At 37.2% G+C, this 17,725-nt stretch overlaps 1 protein-coding gene across 1 annotated transcript in view; it reads right to left on the reverse strand.

The window, feature by feature from the left end:
• The window catches only part of FREM3 (FRAS1 related extracellular matrix 3), a 73,081-nt gene that overhangs the window by 14,045 nt on the left and 41,311 nt on the right, over positions 1–17,725 (reverse strand). The window contains exons 7-12 of the mRNA XM_049815575.1: positions 8,783–8,932; positions 6,391–6,600; positions 5,024–5,221; positions 4,260–4,424; positions 3,161–3,343; positions 1,455–1,585 (exon numbers count right to left, since the gene is read on the reverse strand). Coding sequence (XP_049671532.1) covers positions 1,455–1,585; positions 3,161–3,343; positions 4,260–4,424; positions 5,024–5,221; positions 6,391–6,600; positions 8,783–8,932 — 1,037 coding nt within the window. The remainder of the gene's footprint in view (positions 1–1,454; positions 1,586–3,160; positions 3,344–4,259; positions 4,425–5,023; positions 5,222–6,390; positions 6,601–8,782; positions 8,933–17,725) is intronic.

Raw genomic sequence — 17,725 nt, forward strand, 5'->3', positions numbered from 1 at the left:
TAAACCCTGTTCACCAGCAAATAGCTAAAAATTAAGGAAGAATTAATTCCCCAAACATTAGGAAAAGGGAGATAAAAATACTCCAACTTTTCTTTAAAAAAGTTAGCCTTGGCAAACAGTCAAACACACACCCAGTTGCTCACTAACTCCCCATCTTCAGCATGGCAGGAGGAGGAAATAGGATGAGAAAGCTCATGGGTCCAGCTAAAGACAGGGAGATTACTTACCAGTTACTCTAATGGGCAAAACACACTCAAACTTGGGAAAAATTAATTTAATTTATTGCCAATTAGAGTAGATTTGGGTAGTAAGAAACAAAGGTAAACATTAAAACACCACCTTTCCTCCTCATTTTCCCATGCTCAACTTCACTCCTGAGTCATCTACCCCCCCCAAAACCTTGCCACAAACATAAAATACAAAAACAAACCCCGAAACTCTCCTGAACTAATTCCAGAGACCATGTAGTAGCTTCAGCCTAGACATCAATTTGATCTCACTTGACAGCCAGTTTAGGTTTTTACCAACTTAAGTATAAAGACTGCATGTTAATTTTAGAGCCTCTGTTTTTAAAATAGTGGCCTACACATTTATCAAGGTATGGTATACATGACGTAATGGATCCCAGGGCCATAGTTTCTCTGCACGTAGTAATTTACTGTATATAGTACTGAAGTAAGAAATGGCGAGTGTTTGAGTCAAATTAGATCTTAAATATAGCCCCAAATGGCAGGCAGTGCTCTTCAGAACTGTAGCAGCTCTAACACTTGCTGTGCTCTCCTCTGCTTCACCAAAATAAAGAAATGGAAGACGAATCTATGCCCATCTGTCCCCATTGGTGCCTTCCTCTCTGCCCATAGACCTCCTACCGTGGGAATGGGTGATAAGGCCTCATGGAGCCATACTGGAGCCCCTGAGGCGATGCAGAGCACTGATCAGAGCACCATGGCATGGCTGCAGCTGCTGCTGCCACATCTCTCCACACATGTTTAGAGAGGGACCAACACAGTCTCTCCATTGTACTGGTCTGGTAGCAGCCAGAGACACTATTAATACAAAAAAAACCCTGCCAATCACAGCTTCTTGCTTTCTTTTTTATATTTTCAAGTATTTTCATACTTTTCACCATCTGTAATGGGAAAAGTCAGAACAGGCTTCTACAAGGCAGTAAGTGCACTATACTTTCCTAAGATGCCAAACTCTCTGTGAAGCATATAGTGGGTCACACATAAAATTTGTAATTCAACGCTTCTAGACTTTGTTCCAAGTGTGTGGATTTACAGCTAATTTATACCAGTATTTAGACAGCTACGCACCAAAATAACCACAGGAGCATATGAATACCAGGCTCTCATGCATGCTGTGAGTACAAGGTTTTTTAGATGTTTCTATATGAATAATAATAATAAAAAAAATCATTACAAATGGCAACTTTTGTTGTCAACAGTGGTTACCTGTGTCTCTGCTACCATGTTCTCATCAGCTTTCAGGTGGATAGTAAACGCTTCTCTCATTTCCCTTATGCCATCATACAGAATCTCTACTTCAACAAAATGCTCAGTTTCTCCTTCTTTGAATTCAATATCTGATTTTAAAAAACCCAACAAATTAATGCAAAATCAAGAGCCAAACAATTGTTTTCTTTGTCAATTGCATTCAAGTAATGTATTCTGTTGCAATAACATGGTTTTGCTCTAAGTAAAATGTAGTAGTAGAATGAGCTGTTAGTATCTGTTCTTCAGCACAATGACCAAGTAAAACTAACCCACTTTTGCTGGACAGAAAAAATAAATACAAGTTGATATTGCTAACTTGTTGGAAGACTTAAAATAACATCAAAACATAATATCCTGATATGATTTTGTGCCAAGCCAACTAGCTTTCTTCCAAACAATTCCTGGACACAGTTCAGAATTAGTGTGGGCCAGGGAGGCAGTTTGCATGCAGATATCCTGCTTCAGCATCAAAGTTCAACAGAGTGGGTCTGCATGCCAAGGAATGGTCCCAGGTACATTATTATACCAGTATGGACACTGCCGCAGGCTCCATTTACAGCACATATTTATGCAGGATCCAAAACACTTGCACTTTGAGCTGAAAAATCAACATACTTGGCATTAGCTCTTTAGGAGACAAGTTCATCTACATGAAATCCCAGGACAAGAACAGTCTATTAGAAACAGGCATCTGTGGTCCTTCCTCCAGAAACCAAGTGGGGATTGTTATTTCTTGCTAAAAGTCAGGAGGAAGTGGTACACATTTTTCTGTCACCAGCTCAGTCAGTAGCATGAATACACAAGAGAGACCTTATTCATTCATTTTACTTTAATTGTATTCAAGGTCATACCTCCCCAGGAGACACGATAGTAAAGTTACTCCCCCAGGGAGCCTGCATAACCAGCAGGCTATAAAACTGTTCCTGTGAGGGTGACACTCCATCAAAACCACGTCACTACAAGGAAAGCAAATAGAAATGCAGTAGGTCACAGAAAGAGAATATGGGTCTGTAACCTTGAGGTTTGGACTCTTTCCTGGGAGACAGGGGACTTGGGTGGCGGCTCCCAGGAGTGGGCTTTTCTATGAAAAGCATCCCCCCACTGGCAACCCCTTACTCCAAGTGCTTAGGGCAGATCTCTCTTCCATACAGCAGGATGATAAAAGCAGAATAAATCTAGACAATTTCCTTAAAATAGCAGAATCAGGAATTTGAGCGTGTTCCTGTATCATCTTAAACTGTCTATCATAACAATATCCAACCCTCTGCCAGCTCAGGGGACCTGAAGGCAAAACTCAAGAACCAAATACTGCTCAAACATGTGTTGGATACATGACAGCCTGAGCTAGGCTGAACTTTCATTCTTATGAAGAAGTCCTGAGTTTGCATTTCAGGTTAGGAAATTCAAAGTAGCCCAGAGCAAACAGGATCTCACATCCAATCCAATGCTAATACAGTCCTTTACAGGTCCCACGATTAACTCGGATTAAAACGAAAATAGACAACACTCAAATCTCCTATTCCAAACACACAAAGTGAAGTAGGAACTCTTAGTCTAAAGTACTGAACTTACCATTTTGTTATCAAACTGTCCAGCATTCATTTGAGGGAAGGCACTTTCCAAACTAATGTTTCCTATCCTCACATCCAACGAAGCACCCTTACCTTCTGACATTGGATTGTAGTCTTCTCCTGAGGTGGCTGAGCCATCCTTTGTGTGCACTCTGACAACAGATACTTTGGAGCTATCGCCAAGGCGTAGAACATGGATTCTTACTAGTGCAGTTTCTCCAGGTTCCCGAGGCTCCTGAACGCTGTGTTTTATTTCAGAGAACTTAATCACTGGTTCTAGATGAGAAAAAAAAAAAAAACAAACAACACAACAAAAACCCGAACATAAAGAAAAAAAATATTTACTCATGTCAACTAGACCAAGTGCAAATACCTTATCTGAGAGTGGATAGTCCAAAGGAAATGAGAAGGTCATAACACACCTGAAAATTCAAAGTCATAGCCTGGCGATTAATTTATTTGGTTTATTGATTGCTGTGTGAAATGATCAAAGTGAAATATTTTGGAAACTGGAATTCAGATTTGTAGCTATGATTAAAAGGAGAACAACTGGTCCCCTAGTGTTTGCTTTAGTGGAGTCTCGAATGGAATATTTAGAGATAAAGTACGTTTAGCTTTTGAAGAAAGCAGTTACTTTTATAATTTATTTATTCTAATGCCTTGTCAAAGGTATGGGATAAATCTGATTTTCTTAAATGACTCTCTATGACTTGTAAGGAGTCCATTTTACAGCATTATCAATTATACTATGGTTTTTGTTTGGTTGGGGGTTTGTTTTGGTTTTTTACACATCATTTGACATTTTCAGATGCATAATCTGTACAATCTGTACATAAAAGTCCCTATTATATTCCTGAAAGATTTGTGTATGTGACCCAAGGTATCCATGATTCTTTCAACTTAGTCAATTTTATGACACTCTAATCAAAGCAACACATATAGAGCAATAAATGGAATGGAAAGAAACACAATAATTTATCTTCCCATTATCTCACAAAAGGCAGAGCCAGTGATGCATTTAGAATAGATTAAAAAGGTGCAAATTCAAAACATAAAAATAAAAGACTTGACAGATTTTTTAAAAACTTGGTACTGGGTACTTTGAAAACCGTTGAACCAAACACTGAATGGAATTAGTCCCATTTTGTCATACGCAGCTACATATATAATCAACAATTAACATAAAACTCACTGTCTTCTTCATCCTTAATCTTGATCACAGTCTCTTTCTGATCTCCAATGGAAGCACCAAAAGTAGAATTACTTTTTGGTGTTCCAAGCACCAATCTGAATTCCTCCTCCTCTTCATAAATTGCATCATTCTCCAGAGTTACCACACAGGGCTTCTCAGTTTCTCCTGAAGGAAGGTATGAACAAGACATTATCTCCACAGGAGCACAAAAGACCAGGATAAAACCAAAACCAAACCCCCATACTTTTTCAGGCTTGCCATAGAACAGACAGTCTCAAGAACATGGAAGCAGAGACGAGCGCTGACTGGCACACTTAATTTTTTTGTTGTGAGTCAATCTCTGCTAAGGAAAAATCCCACGACTCTCCCACAATGGGAACTAAGCAGCAACCCGTGCACCATTCAGCAAGGTGTCGTATGGCAAAGAATCTGCTGCTCTGATTCTCCTCTGCTGAAGGCACTGTATCAGTATTATTCCTGTTTATTCTCATGAACAAGTGCTACGTTCAAAAGCGTAGCAGAGGATGTTCAATATTACTGAATTCTTTATTGGCCAACTTTGGCCATAAAAACCTTTGAAAGTACTGCTGTCATAGTCACAAAACTATTTGTTAAATAGTCCTGTGCCACCTTCTTCATCCACAGAAGCTCAACTGGCATAACAACTCCCAGAATGTCCTGGAGGTCTAGCTCTTATTTACCATCAGATTACTTGTCAGACAAAAGTAACACATTATTTTCAAATTCCAACGGGAAAAGCTTACCTGGGAGAAACACCACTATAGAATCATCTGTATTTGGCCTCTCCTTGTAGTCCATCATAACTTGGGCAGAACCCTGGCGAGTATAGCAACGCACTGTGGATTTATGGTTAATGTCACCGCTTCGATAAATGAGGGCCAACAGCTGTTCATCTTTTTCATTTGCAATGTACATTGGTTCTTTGAACTGGACTTTGGGTACTGACAACAGAACATGTTACACGAGTTGAAAAGGACCCTCACACACGGGCAGCAAATATTAACCATGTTCCTTGATTTAAAAAAACAAAAAAGTAGTAGTTTTCTTTAACTTAGCATTTTATTTGCTAACACATGCTTTTTAAACACAGATTTTGAATGTAGAAGAATTCAAATACTTTCCTGGTCTACAGCAACTAATTTCCGACTTAGTACTAATTCTGTCACAAGTCTTCTCACAGTAGCTAGGACTCTTAAAAACAGCATTTGAGCCATTTCTGAGCTGTGAGATTATTTTCTATAAAGCAGTCTCTTTTAACTTTGATGCAGAGAGGAAGTAGGTGCACATACCACAAGGCCAAAAAGGGGTGGTGACCACAATTCTATCTCCACTGAAGTCAGTATCATACTTTGCACTGACTTCAACAAGTATTTTACAGTGAAACTGTAACTGCTCTTCTGAGTTCTGTTTGAGAACGAGCTTTCTAAAACAATATTGCTTCTTTAAGTCTTTGAAGTGCAGTTAATTTGCAGAAATCTGCGACTGCTGAGAGTCAGCTTGGTTTATTTACCAAGTGCTGGAGAACCTCTAAATGGTGCTGTGTTGAGTGTTGTTTGCTTTTAAAGTTTTACACCTACCTTTTTTCCCCCCTTAATGTCTCCCTAGAAGAGACAATACACTTACAGCTTCATGCAATAGCTTAAGCGTAAATATCTGCATAATTACTTGAAAAGCTTAGCTCTCCACAATTTTTGTGTTCAAATAACTACTAGGAAAAAAAAGTTTAATCCCTGTGGGTTCTCTTCCTTCAAGATGAATATTCATTCAAACAAATCACCTTAATACACCAGGCATAAATAAATGTACTTTTAGCTCATGGCATAGTTCCACTATTATATTAATTTGTCCAAAACAGTATCTTCAAGTACACAATCAGAAGGAAGACAAGCCCGAGTAAAGAACCTGCACTATAGCCCTATGTTCCAACTTCAGGTGTAGCACACAGCTGTTAATCTTTATAACGTAGTTGGGGTAAATGATATATCACAGCACTTAACACCCACTGTAATTTATGCTACTGCCAAAAGAGCTCTTCCACCTTCTAAGTGCACTTAAAACACTAGAAGAAAAAACCCTTGATAAAACTCTCCCCCACCCCCTTTATACTTACAGTCAGTGATGGTGTCATTGATAAAGACAGTAGTTTTGCTAGGCTCTCCAAGAGCTGCATTCACCGGCATGCAAAGAAGTAGTTCAAACTTCTCCGGACCTTCCAGAATAGGCTGGCCCAAATCATCAAGGATGATCGCTCGAAACACTTGCATGTTGACTCCCGGTGTAAAATCCAGATTACGGCTGATGCCCACATAATCAACTCCAGCTGTTTGGGAAGCAACAAGACTTGTACAGTCAGTTACTACTATATGTTAACATTCACCTGTACATTTGTGAAACGTGTTTGCGGCTGTTTCTATTGCTGCCCTGGAGAAAATTTAGTTTAGATTTTTGTTACATGCAAATAAATTTGGGAACAATGAACATACACTGCAACACACACACACAAATACATATCTGGATCATCATTTACTCTTTATGCCATCAGCACAATTAAAACTTGTTTAAGATCCCTTAAACTGCAAAGTAACAGGCTACAGCCTCAACAACACACAACAGACCTGATGACCACAGCAATTTAACCCTTTTGCTCCAGTCTAGACTACATACATGAGGTTTTACTTAGCTACTTACCTTTAAAAGACCAGAAGTCTGTCCCAGAGTAATTCCAGCTGATACCCTAAGAAAAAGTGTCTTGCACTAGGCTAGATGACTGAGCTTGAAAATCATGCTGTTACCACTGTCTCATCACTAAAAGAAGCAGGTGGCTTGAGTGCAGGTGAAAACACCTAGAATGACTTTTTTGTTTTGGTGTGTATGAGACTATTAAATCTAGACTGGAAGTTGTATAATGACTTCACGCCTTCCTTTCCTTTGTGTCCCATTGTTTCACTGAGATTCTGACTATTTCCATAATTTTACATTCTTTTTAACCAGGGTGTTCCTCCCTATCCCCTTTTAAACGTTCTACTTGTTGTTTGTAATGACAGCAATTCTTTCCCTTCTTTGTCATAGTATGTTGCAATTTACATACTTAACAGCAACTGCGCCTTTTTCTTTTACATGTCATTTTGCAGCCTCTGGATTAGAGGCAAGAAACACTTATCTGCATAAAAACTGACCTCCCTGGTCGGCTCTGTACGTTATGAAGAACCACAATTCTTGCACAGGTTTTGTTCTTTCCTTAATCAAACATTGCGTGCATAGGCATTCCATATGCAACAATATTAATATTTTTTTGTGTGAGCAAAACTCTATAAATACTTGAAATTAGGAAAAGATCGAGTGAAAAGGATATTTTGTCCAAATCTTGTAACTAGACTTTAACAGAATACCAGATAGAAATGCAAGATTAGGTCGCTACTTTATACACAACACAAAAATCCTGTAGGACCCAATCATAATTCTTTGCCTAAAAAGTGAGTCTTCACATATTAATCACATACATTGTCTATTTTGCTAACTAATTCTCTATTCTTCAGTAACTGTAGTCAAATTCTATTTTCATATATGTACATTATAAGTTAATTAACCGTCCCTTCAATCATACATGCTGCATTACTAATTGCTGTAATTCTTTGTTATTTTGGTAGCAAATCTGATAATCTATCACATACATATTAAAAAAAAAAGACAATTTTGCTTTTAGCTCGATTAATATGAAAATTTCTGAAGCCTTATCTATCTCTTGCCAGTGTGTTGTCAATTTGTTGGGCTGAACAGAGAAATTCTCACTAATGCAACTGATTCCTTGACATCTTAAGGAGCTATAACTGCTCCTTAAAATTAATATAGTAGATAGCAAGTCAAGCAGCATATTTAAACAGCACTGCAAAATTTTGGCCAGCCTAAATATTCCCAAAGTCTGATAGGGAAAATGTGTTTTCATTGGGACTAAGAAACAAAAAAAGGGTTTTACAGAGACAGTCCCCAGATTTGGGGTATTTTGGGTCAGTGTTGGACAGAGAAAATCCTTGGAAATCACGCTGATGGTGCCTTCCAGAATTTCTCTCCAGAATAACTGAGACACCCTAAAACCTCAGACACACCAGCTCTCATAGATAAACAAAGCTTCCCTGGCTAATGTACTGATAGCATCACTTCAGGGCAACCAGAGATATATGCTGTAAATTCAATTTTATTCCAGGAAAACACAGTGCTATAAAGGCAATTCTCTCTTTTTCACTCCAACTGTTTCTCCCACTGTCTGCCATCAGTTAAGGTGTGACTAATGATCATTTTACTCACATCCATTCTGCAGTCTCCAGCAGAAAGCCAGTGAGCTTAGCCAAGCTGTCCTTGCCACACACAACTGAGATGCAAATATTATGTCTTCTACCTGATACATCCATGTCTGATGTTTTTACACTGAAGATCAATAAGAGTGAATGCCAGATGTCCCATTTTCATGCTAAAGCAACCTGAGGATATTTTTAAGAGTAACTTACCCTCCGCTGACACTGGTTCTGTTTTTCTGGAACGCACAATGACAGAAGCTGCTTTGGACAGGTCTGTTCCAGTTCTCCAGACATGAATCTCCACGTAACCAGCACTTTCATCCACTTGATATTGAGTATTACCAAAGTACACAGCAGGTTCTAAATACAGAGAGAAACGCATCTATTTTTGAAAGAGCCTCTTTTGACCTGCTCTTGTTCACATGTATATTTACTGCTTAAACTCTCCAGTCTGACTTTTAGTGCTCAGACTCTGCAGTTTGACTGTTAATACGTTAACAGTTTTAATATGTTAACAATTTCCCCTGCAAATCCCCATAATATTTACTGTCCACTTACATAAATATTATTACGCACCTGCCCAGGACTTAATGCAAGGGGTTTTTTCATCCTTTAAAAAACAAATGAAACACTCCTTGAATTAAGTAAATAAAGTGTTATATCTATATATTTTTGATCTTATCTGCAACTGACAGAGATCTTCCACAGCCAGCTGTTTACCTTACCATCTGAAGTAAAACAGCCATTTGAAAAATTGTGACTACACAGCATAACACAGACATAAGACATGGGATAGTTCTTCCATTACATTTTTAAGCAAAACAAGGCAGAAAATCTTTTTGAAATCTACTGTTAAAGGAAATATATACCTAAATTACCTTCCCCTAAAAGATAAAGGCAGCTTGCAGTATTTCAAGAGTTTAGACTTTATTTTTTTCTTAACTGTTTTCAAAGCCTACATTTGACATGGATGTGGCAGACTAAAGGGTTACAAGCTGTTTGGTTTTTTTCTTTAGTGTGGCAAACTGACTTTAGTTATTCATAGGGATACAAAAAGTTGCACAATCCGGGTCATGGAAAAGGTCAATATTAAATTGGGTTTAAGCAGACTCTGTTGTTTAGCGTAAGAGATCAAACATCACAAGACTGTCTCAAACTAGCGCCAATTTAGCCGCCTGTCTGAATACCCATCAAGAAGAATGAAGCAGCACACACTGGAGACACGTTATACCTGCTGCTTTTACTAAGTAATGGATAGAGTCTGCTAAATTCAATACATGGCCTCCTTTACTTTTGTCACCTAAACAATAGTAGGCTTTATCTTGCTATCACTATTAATAAAGCCTGACACATTTTGTCTGTGTTGCATATTATTACTAATCTATATTAACACAATGCAGAGAATCTCTCCAATACCACAGCAACATTATTTTAGCACAATGGCCAATATCTTCGTTAGTAGAACCGCTGCAGTTGCACAAATGCCTGGCACTCATCTAATACGCTGCATTTCTATTGTACCTCTTGGGGAAATTCAAAGAACTCTGAAAAGCTTTAGAAGTCGTGATCATTGTCTCCTACAGATGGGGAAATGGGAGCTTACACCATGGTCCATAAAGACTTTTTTATTTTTGGCTATCTGTTGTTTTCCAGAGCTCAGTTTATTACTGAACTTAAAGCCATTTTTAAAGAAGGGACAGACAGTTTCCAATGACTCAATGTGCCAAGTAGAGCACAGAAAAATATACAGGCTTTTCTATATAACGTGAGGCAACTCAAAAGAAAAGTGCCTCTTCCTAGTAGTAATTTTTACATTCTGGATCTCACCTTCCCCAACCTAAATAAATGTTCTTTTGCAAATGGGGGAGAATATCTAGCTGAGTTCTTTTGTCAACAGGGACAGACAGCACTGCTCAGCTAATTAAGAATATTATATTTGCCTAGAGGCACTATTTGCTTCCTCCATGTATATATAAAAACATCAGAACACCATCTGGCCCTAAACCTACATGAACCTTGCCACTCCAGCTTGCAGCACCTTTGGATACTTACTGTAATTTTCTTGAGCCACTGAACTGTGAACCTTCACATTATTTTACCATCAGAGCAGACCCTGATAATCACAAAGACTTGCTGCAGAAGCAGACGAGTTCTTCAGCACAGAGTATTAAGGAAGGTACAAGTGTTCCAAGCAGGACTGCATTAATACTTATTTTCAACCTTTTGATAAATTACCTTTAAACCGGCTAAAACAATATCTTCCTTAGACAGCCCAGCAGGATGTCTGACAAAGCAAAGCTTTTGCATGCAAAACTCAAGAGAAAGGTTAGAGAATGCAACTAGACACTTGGTGATGGGTTAGATAGTTTAACAAAACACAAAGCTCTTTGAAAACGTGATTTTTTTGAGGGACAGATCTATTCATCAGGACTGCAGGGGATTGAAGATGCTAGCTTTCTTCCTGAAAAATTTCAAATTTTGAAGTATTGTTTTAAGAAAAAGGGTATCACAATTGAAAGTCAAACAATGTCTCATTTTATGTTAATTAAATATTTCAAGCTTTTTTCAAAGAAAATTTTGCTTTGCCTAAAGTAGTACTCCAACACAAATTTTTCTCCCCACCGTCCTCCCACCCCCCCAATCAGCAGTTCTAATGATCAGTTATTTGCTAGTTTTGGCATTTTCCCCCCTGCCATGACAGGTAAGAGTTTGAAGACAATCACATTCCCTTCCCACCGGCTATGCAATTTTTACTATTGAAGTCTTCCCTACATGGTGGGGAGAACAGTAGGGGTCTAAATATCCGAATTTACATGCTTTTTTGTCACATCTAATGGATTATCAAGTGACTAATGATGCCCTATAAGTTGTTACAGTTCTGTTTAGCCAACTTGTGTAAAGCACTGAAAGAGTAATCCTTCACAAGGCAACGGCAACACTCCGGGTTATATCGGTGTCACTGGGACCAGGATCCTACTTCAACTAAGTGGCCAGAAAAATCATTGGGGTCCCCCACCAAGAGTGGAAAAATCATTTGGAAAAACACAATTTGACAAGAAGTGCTACAATTTTGGCCACATTTCATGAAGCTGATCACTGCAAAGTATTCAGTCTGGCAAGACTAATCAAGAATCTTTGTAATTAAAAGACAATTATTATTGACATTTTAAAAAAATAAAAAATATTTGTAATATAATATTGTCTATTCTTTCCCATTCTTTCTTCCCCTCTGGAAGAACTGTCCAAGATTCTAAATTTAGTTTAAAAATTAGACTGGTTAATTTTCTCTATTTACATAGGAATCTGCTTTCAAATATCAGAAGTCCATCAATTTCCCTTAGGCACAGTTTAATGGATTTTCAAGTACAGGTTATAAATTCTTTTGAAGTTTTAAGAGACCAGGCTGTTACACTTACTGCAGTCCATGATAACTATCTTGAATTAGCCTTTAAATACCAGCCTCCTAAATTGGAAGAGTAACTTTTCCCCCCCTTGAATGTGCGTACTGTGTCTACAACTATATGAACTGTAGCATTGTAACTTCAGATGTCAGTGCTGCTCCTTTTGATAACAAGTTTTTTGTTTTGAAATATGGCTTAGGGAAATGCAATCATCAGTCATACCATTCTTATTACAGTCTTCTTTCCCATTTCTATTATAATCACTGTAATTTGTCATCTTAAATAGTACTAAGCTTTTTGTAATTCTCCTGCTGAGCACTTGAAATGCTTGCTGCAATGATCCAAAGTTTCTCAATATTATTGTATTAACAATGAAAATTACTGAGTAAGCAAATACTTTTGTTCATTTCCAGCACAAGCAGATGAAAATAAGGTATAGAAAAAAAAAATATTATCTCTATAATTCTTTATTTTTAAATCCTTCAGATGAACGTTTCCCATATAAATATAGTACAAGGAGAGAAAATTGTTCCTTAGATACTGTGACCAGTGAAATATTCAACAGCATTTTCTGTGTCTTCAGAGTTTCTGAATCCCCAATCTAGATACGCCTACTCTCCTCAAAACAGTAGGGATAATAAACATCAGTCAATGTGCTATTAAACATAAAGGTCCAGCCCTCAAGGAAGATGACACTTGTGACTCAATTATTACAGGGAATTAATCACTTGCCTCTGAAACACAATCCATTCTTATTATGGGGCCCAAAGAAAACCTCTGTACCCTTTAAATTCTATCAAGGCAATGTATTTTAAAGATACCTTATTTAGGACTGTAAATAATCAAGTCAAAAAAAAGGAAAAAAAAGGAAAAAGAAAAGCAGTTTTAGAAGTGGAGATCATTCATGTATTTATACTCTTCTCTTTCCCTTTTAGGATGGTCAGTAAAGAAATCATTACATTAATCACTGAACATTTAACTAAGAAAGCAGAACAGCATCTGAGCTAACTGGTAATCTTTAGTAAACAATAGTGATTTCAATCATGAAATGCCATAAGCTATTAATTTTAAATCATTTTTCCTTTAAAATCATTTTTCCTTTATAAAATAATAGGTCTAAGTGTTAGTTCGGCCTGGAAAGCCAGCCAATTATTTTTTTTTTTTTTTTTAAGCTGTGGTCCTGAAACCTGTTCTGCCTTTGATGCCACTTAAACACACAAGCAAAGAGGTAATGTGCATTTTTGCTTGCTTAGAAAACCACAAGCTGTTTGCACCTGTTTCTTCAAAGCTGTTTACTGAAGAACTGGCCCCTTTGTTCAGCTAGACAGGGACAGAGTGCTCCCAGGCGCACATGTTATAGGAAAAAGATACACAACTGGGAGCTTACTGGCTTACCATCAAGGGTCTACTACAAAATCTGCATTGTTCTCTGGCTTGGAGACACCCTAGATCAAAGGATAGACTTTCTGTCTTGACTATTAACTCGCTGTTTCTTTTTAATTCTTGAACTAACTCTTCCCTTCATTTAAACGTTACTATGATGCTATGAGAAGGGGGAGTAATAATTAGTTTTAGAGATATTTAAAGTTCTAAACTTTTTCATGCACTAAGCTATACGAAACTGGTGACTCTGAAGGCTCTTGAGACCTAATCATGAGTGGTTTCTGTTTTTTATGGGCAGGTAACATGACTCTATGAGGAGCTATGGATCTTCACCTGATGTGGCAGGCCTCTCCTTATGACATTGACAACAAAATTTTAGGACTCTCTTCTTTATAAAGAGTTTTCTCTTTAAGGTGTCCCTAGGCATATGCCTCAAACCCTACTTCAAGCTTTGATCAATGCCTTCTTCCATATAATGCACAAACCATATCACAGCTGAGTAGAGATGATGGAAATTTGAATCCTTCAGATGCTAAATAGGGATAAGTGTCTACAGTTGTAATGCGAGAGATGAAAATAGCCCCACGTACGGAACTAATACTGAAAATTTTAATGCATTTCACAGAAAAAAAGTTACTATAATGTGTGCTTAATTTTCCAGTATAAGGCCATTATGCAGAAACATTTCTTTAAAAATGCAGCAAGGTAAGGCCCTTCAGAGAGGGAGACCTAAGCAGAATATATATAAGAAACCTCAAACCCTGAAACAATAAACCCAAGAAACTGCTTTCTCCTCCAGCCTCACACACACACAGAACCATGGATACCAGTGATCTCACAAGTTTTATGAAGCTCTTCTAAGACATCTCAACAGAAAAGCCAGCAATACAAAAATAATTTCCATTCCTCCTCGTGCTCTGGTATTGGAGGTTCAAAATGGGAATAGTGACTAAGAGAATTTAATAATGTTTGAATGCCTGGTATTTATCTCACCTTACAGCAACATTATCTTTACTTGATAGAACGTTTTTTCTGAAGTATGTTATATGCTTTGTGAATCATTCTGTATAAATATTTAAACCGCAGTAGTTCCACTAACACAAACTCTAACATAACTGACTGCTTTCCCTGATGACACTTTAAGTGGCTTTCCTTCCTGCTGTAAAGCTTAATGGTAGTAAAAACATTTCAGATCACTTAATATAACTAATTCTTCAACTTCCACTGATATGCGGCAGCACTGAAATGATTGACATTAAAGTTGTAGCATTTACATACAGCTTTCTTTGGCCTAAGAAACCCAAGCCTTTTCTCTCCAGAAGTTCTTTCTTTTTTTAAATTGTTGAGAAGAAATATATTTGTTACTTCAAAGCTTACTAATGTTAAGCAATACCAATACTAATACCAAGCAATAACCTGCTTTCTTTGTGTTTGAGTATGTCAGAGAGTGTTCACAGAATCTCATCATGGGTAAACAACAGAGCAAAGTAACCATTCCCAAATTACTTTTATTTAGAAAAAGGGTGAGGAGTATTTCCTGTGTTGCTTGCCATAGCAAGGAACACATTCATACTGCATGTATCTCTGTATGTGGTCATAGCTTCACACTGTCAGAAGGCCTTATCTTGCTATCAACAAAACCTCCATTGACTGCACTGAGGTAGTCTAACACTTCTGTAGGTTTTTAAGTACTTACGATGTAATTATTCAAGCTTATCTGCTGTATTGCCCTTTACTCAATCCCTGCTATATTTTTATCATCTGCATTTACAAATAAAGGGGTTCAGACCTCAGAGCTGAGGTCATTACACATGAAGAACTATGCCTAGTACTTTGCTGCAGGGTTACCTACTTTTTATTTGAACTGTTAAGCAGTTCATAAAACTAAAATTGTGGAAGTGGTGCCAGTATTACGGACATTTTTGTAAAAATTTGTAATATAAAAAGCCTACAAATGCAAAAAAATGGGTATCATGTTCCAGGTTCATTTATACTAAAGCTAGTCATGGCCTGAATCAACATTAATTTATGCTGTGTATGGTCACTTATCCATACAAGTAGTTTTGGAACACTATCAGGTTTTAATAAAAAAACTATGCATTTTCCTTTTCTTTTTCTAGGGCTGGCTAACACAGGATTACTGTTATCCCTTAATGCTGGGAATAGTTCTATTAATATATATTTTAATCTTTGTCTCTCAATTTCTTTCTTTTTCTCCTTGTAGGGTTCTCTAGTCCTTGTTGTTAGAGGCATCACAGCGCACCTCATCATGACTAACTTGACCAAAGGATTGTGCAAATGCGGTCAACATCCCATATCAAAGCTGTGCTCAGCTTTTTTCTGGTTGGAAAGGGGCACTTTCAGGCTTACTATTGCCTTATTCATTTGCTGAGTCTAAAAGTCATTCCAAGTTTGGTCTGCATACTTCAGCTGTTAGCATATTGCACTTTACAATGGGAAATTTTATCCGTTTAAACAAGCTGTTTTGCCCGGTATTAACAAAAACCCCAAAGCGTTCATCTTTCAGACACCACCAGGCATATGGCTATGAGATCTTTTTTTTCACTTTAATAGACTGTAGGACTATCTACTGGAGGAGTGGTAAGTATATATACTTATCCACTGTATATACACTTACAGTGCTGTGTAAGTATTAGAAATGTTTGGTGGCTCAAGGTATCATTCTGCAGAAAACCAAAACTGGTGAAACTTTACTCTTTGAAACTTAAATTTTACACATTTGAGAAAGAAAGTTGTCCAGTTTCTTGTCAATCAGTCCAATACCAGCAGTCTACTGCCAGGTCAGATCAAAATAGAGTGGCAACTTGTTCCCTGCCTGTTTATTCAAAATGGAAATAGTCTTACAAAGTGATGTATTCTTAAGGGAATTTTCATTTCAGAGCACACTCCTTAACAAATTGAGCTTAAGCCCTGGCTATCTTTCCATATGACATAGGCTGAGTTTAGAATTACCCTGAATTTATCAGATGATAGGTTGTTAAGTATTTTGCAGTAGAAAGCTTTGTTAACAAAAAAAAAAGCAAGTGAATATATGAAAACCTATCAAACTTGTATTGAAAAGAAGGAGCATGATAATTTTCTGTCAATTAATATGAAATAATTATCTACATAGTAATTTAGCTTTATATATATATGACAATTTTCTACCTATTAAAAACTGCATAGAAAGCAGTTTTGATCTGCTGATAATAAATAATTTTGTTTTCCATGAAAATAAAAATCTGGTCATTGAACCTGGTTAAGGAAAACAACTCTTTCTTTGCCGCAATGGCTTAATTTTGCATTATTTTCTCCCTATTCTCTGAAAAGGATAAAGAAGCCTTTCAACAAATCTCATCAAGCTGAAGATCACGATACTCTTATTAACTTCATTCTTATGGCAAATTCACTTCTGATATAAATCCTTTGGCCCCAGAGGAATTACACCAGTGATTATTTTGGCCCATTTATGTTCTGTTTGAGGAAACAACATTTTCCCCTCATCAATTTGACTGTGTCTTTTTTGACTAGTTGACTTCTGCAATACATACAAAAGGGTAGAAATAAACAGTAGCTAATAGAAATACTCTCCTAGATCTTTAGCTTCTTGCTTTTCTTCACTTTTTCAGAGTGAAAATTACTTTTTTATTACAGAACACAGAAATCAGCCCCTAAATTCTCATTATTTATGAAGTTAATCAAAAGCTCCAAAGAATCAGCTCAGTATAGCTCAAATATGAAACCTGACCACTATTGTATATCATGGATTTGCCTGATCACAGTACAAAACTCCTGCCTTATTCAGCATAACTATATTCACAAGACTGGATTAGCAAGAAAGATTTAGACAGAGACTAAAAGAACAAGCAGAAGTATGACAATAAGGTACATGGCTTTTCTTCTGCTTCTGTTCAATAGTATCAATTCTTGAATTGAATTGTGTGTCTCCAACTTTGTAATAAAAAAGGAAGACTTGCATTTCTACCTTAAAAGTGCACTAATCTTGACACACTGGGAATTACTGTGCACGCCAAATTAGCCTCTATTAACTAGTTCTACTCTTTAGCTTTATCTGATAGCCTACAAATTTTTTCATCTATAATATTGTCACAAAACTAATCATATACCTGTGTAAGCTACTGTATTCACAGTCTCTGCTACAGTAACAGTAAATCTAACCCTCACAGATCTACCTCAGAGTAATAAAACAGCCATCTAGTCCTATGCCGGTAAAGAAAATAAAATATAACCCTCAACTCCTGCTGCAATAACAAATCACTGTAAGCCAAAGTGCATGATACATATTTACACTGTATCTTAAACATAGTTCATGTGTGTTCTGCCAGTTTTTCTATCGAGTATGCAAATC

This window comes from Accipiter gentilis, chromosome 12, assembly GCF_929443795.1.
Source record: "Accipiter gentilis chromosome 12, bAccGen1.1, whole genome shotgun sequence".
NCBI classification, from domain to species: domain Eukaryota; kingdom Metazoa; phylum Chordata; class Aves; order Accipitriformes; family Accipitridae; genus Astur; species Astur gentilis.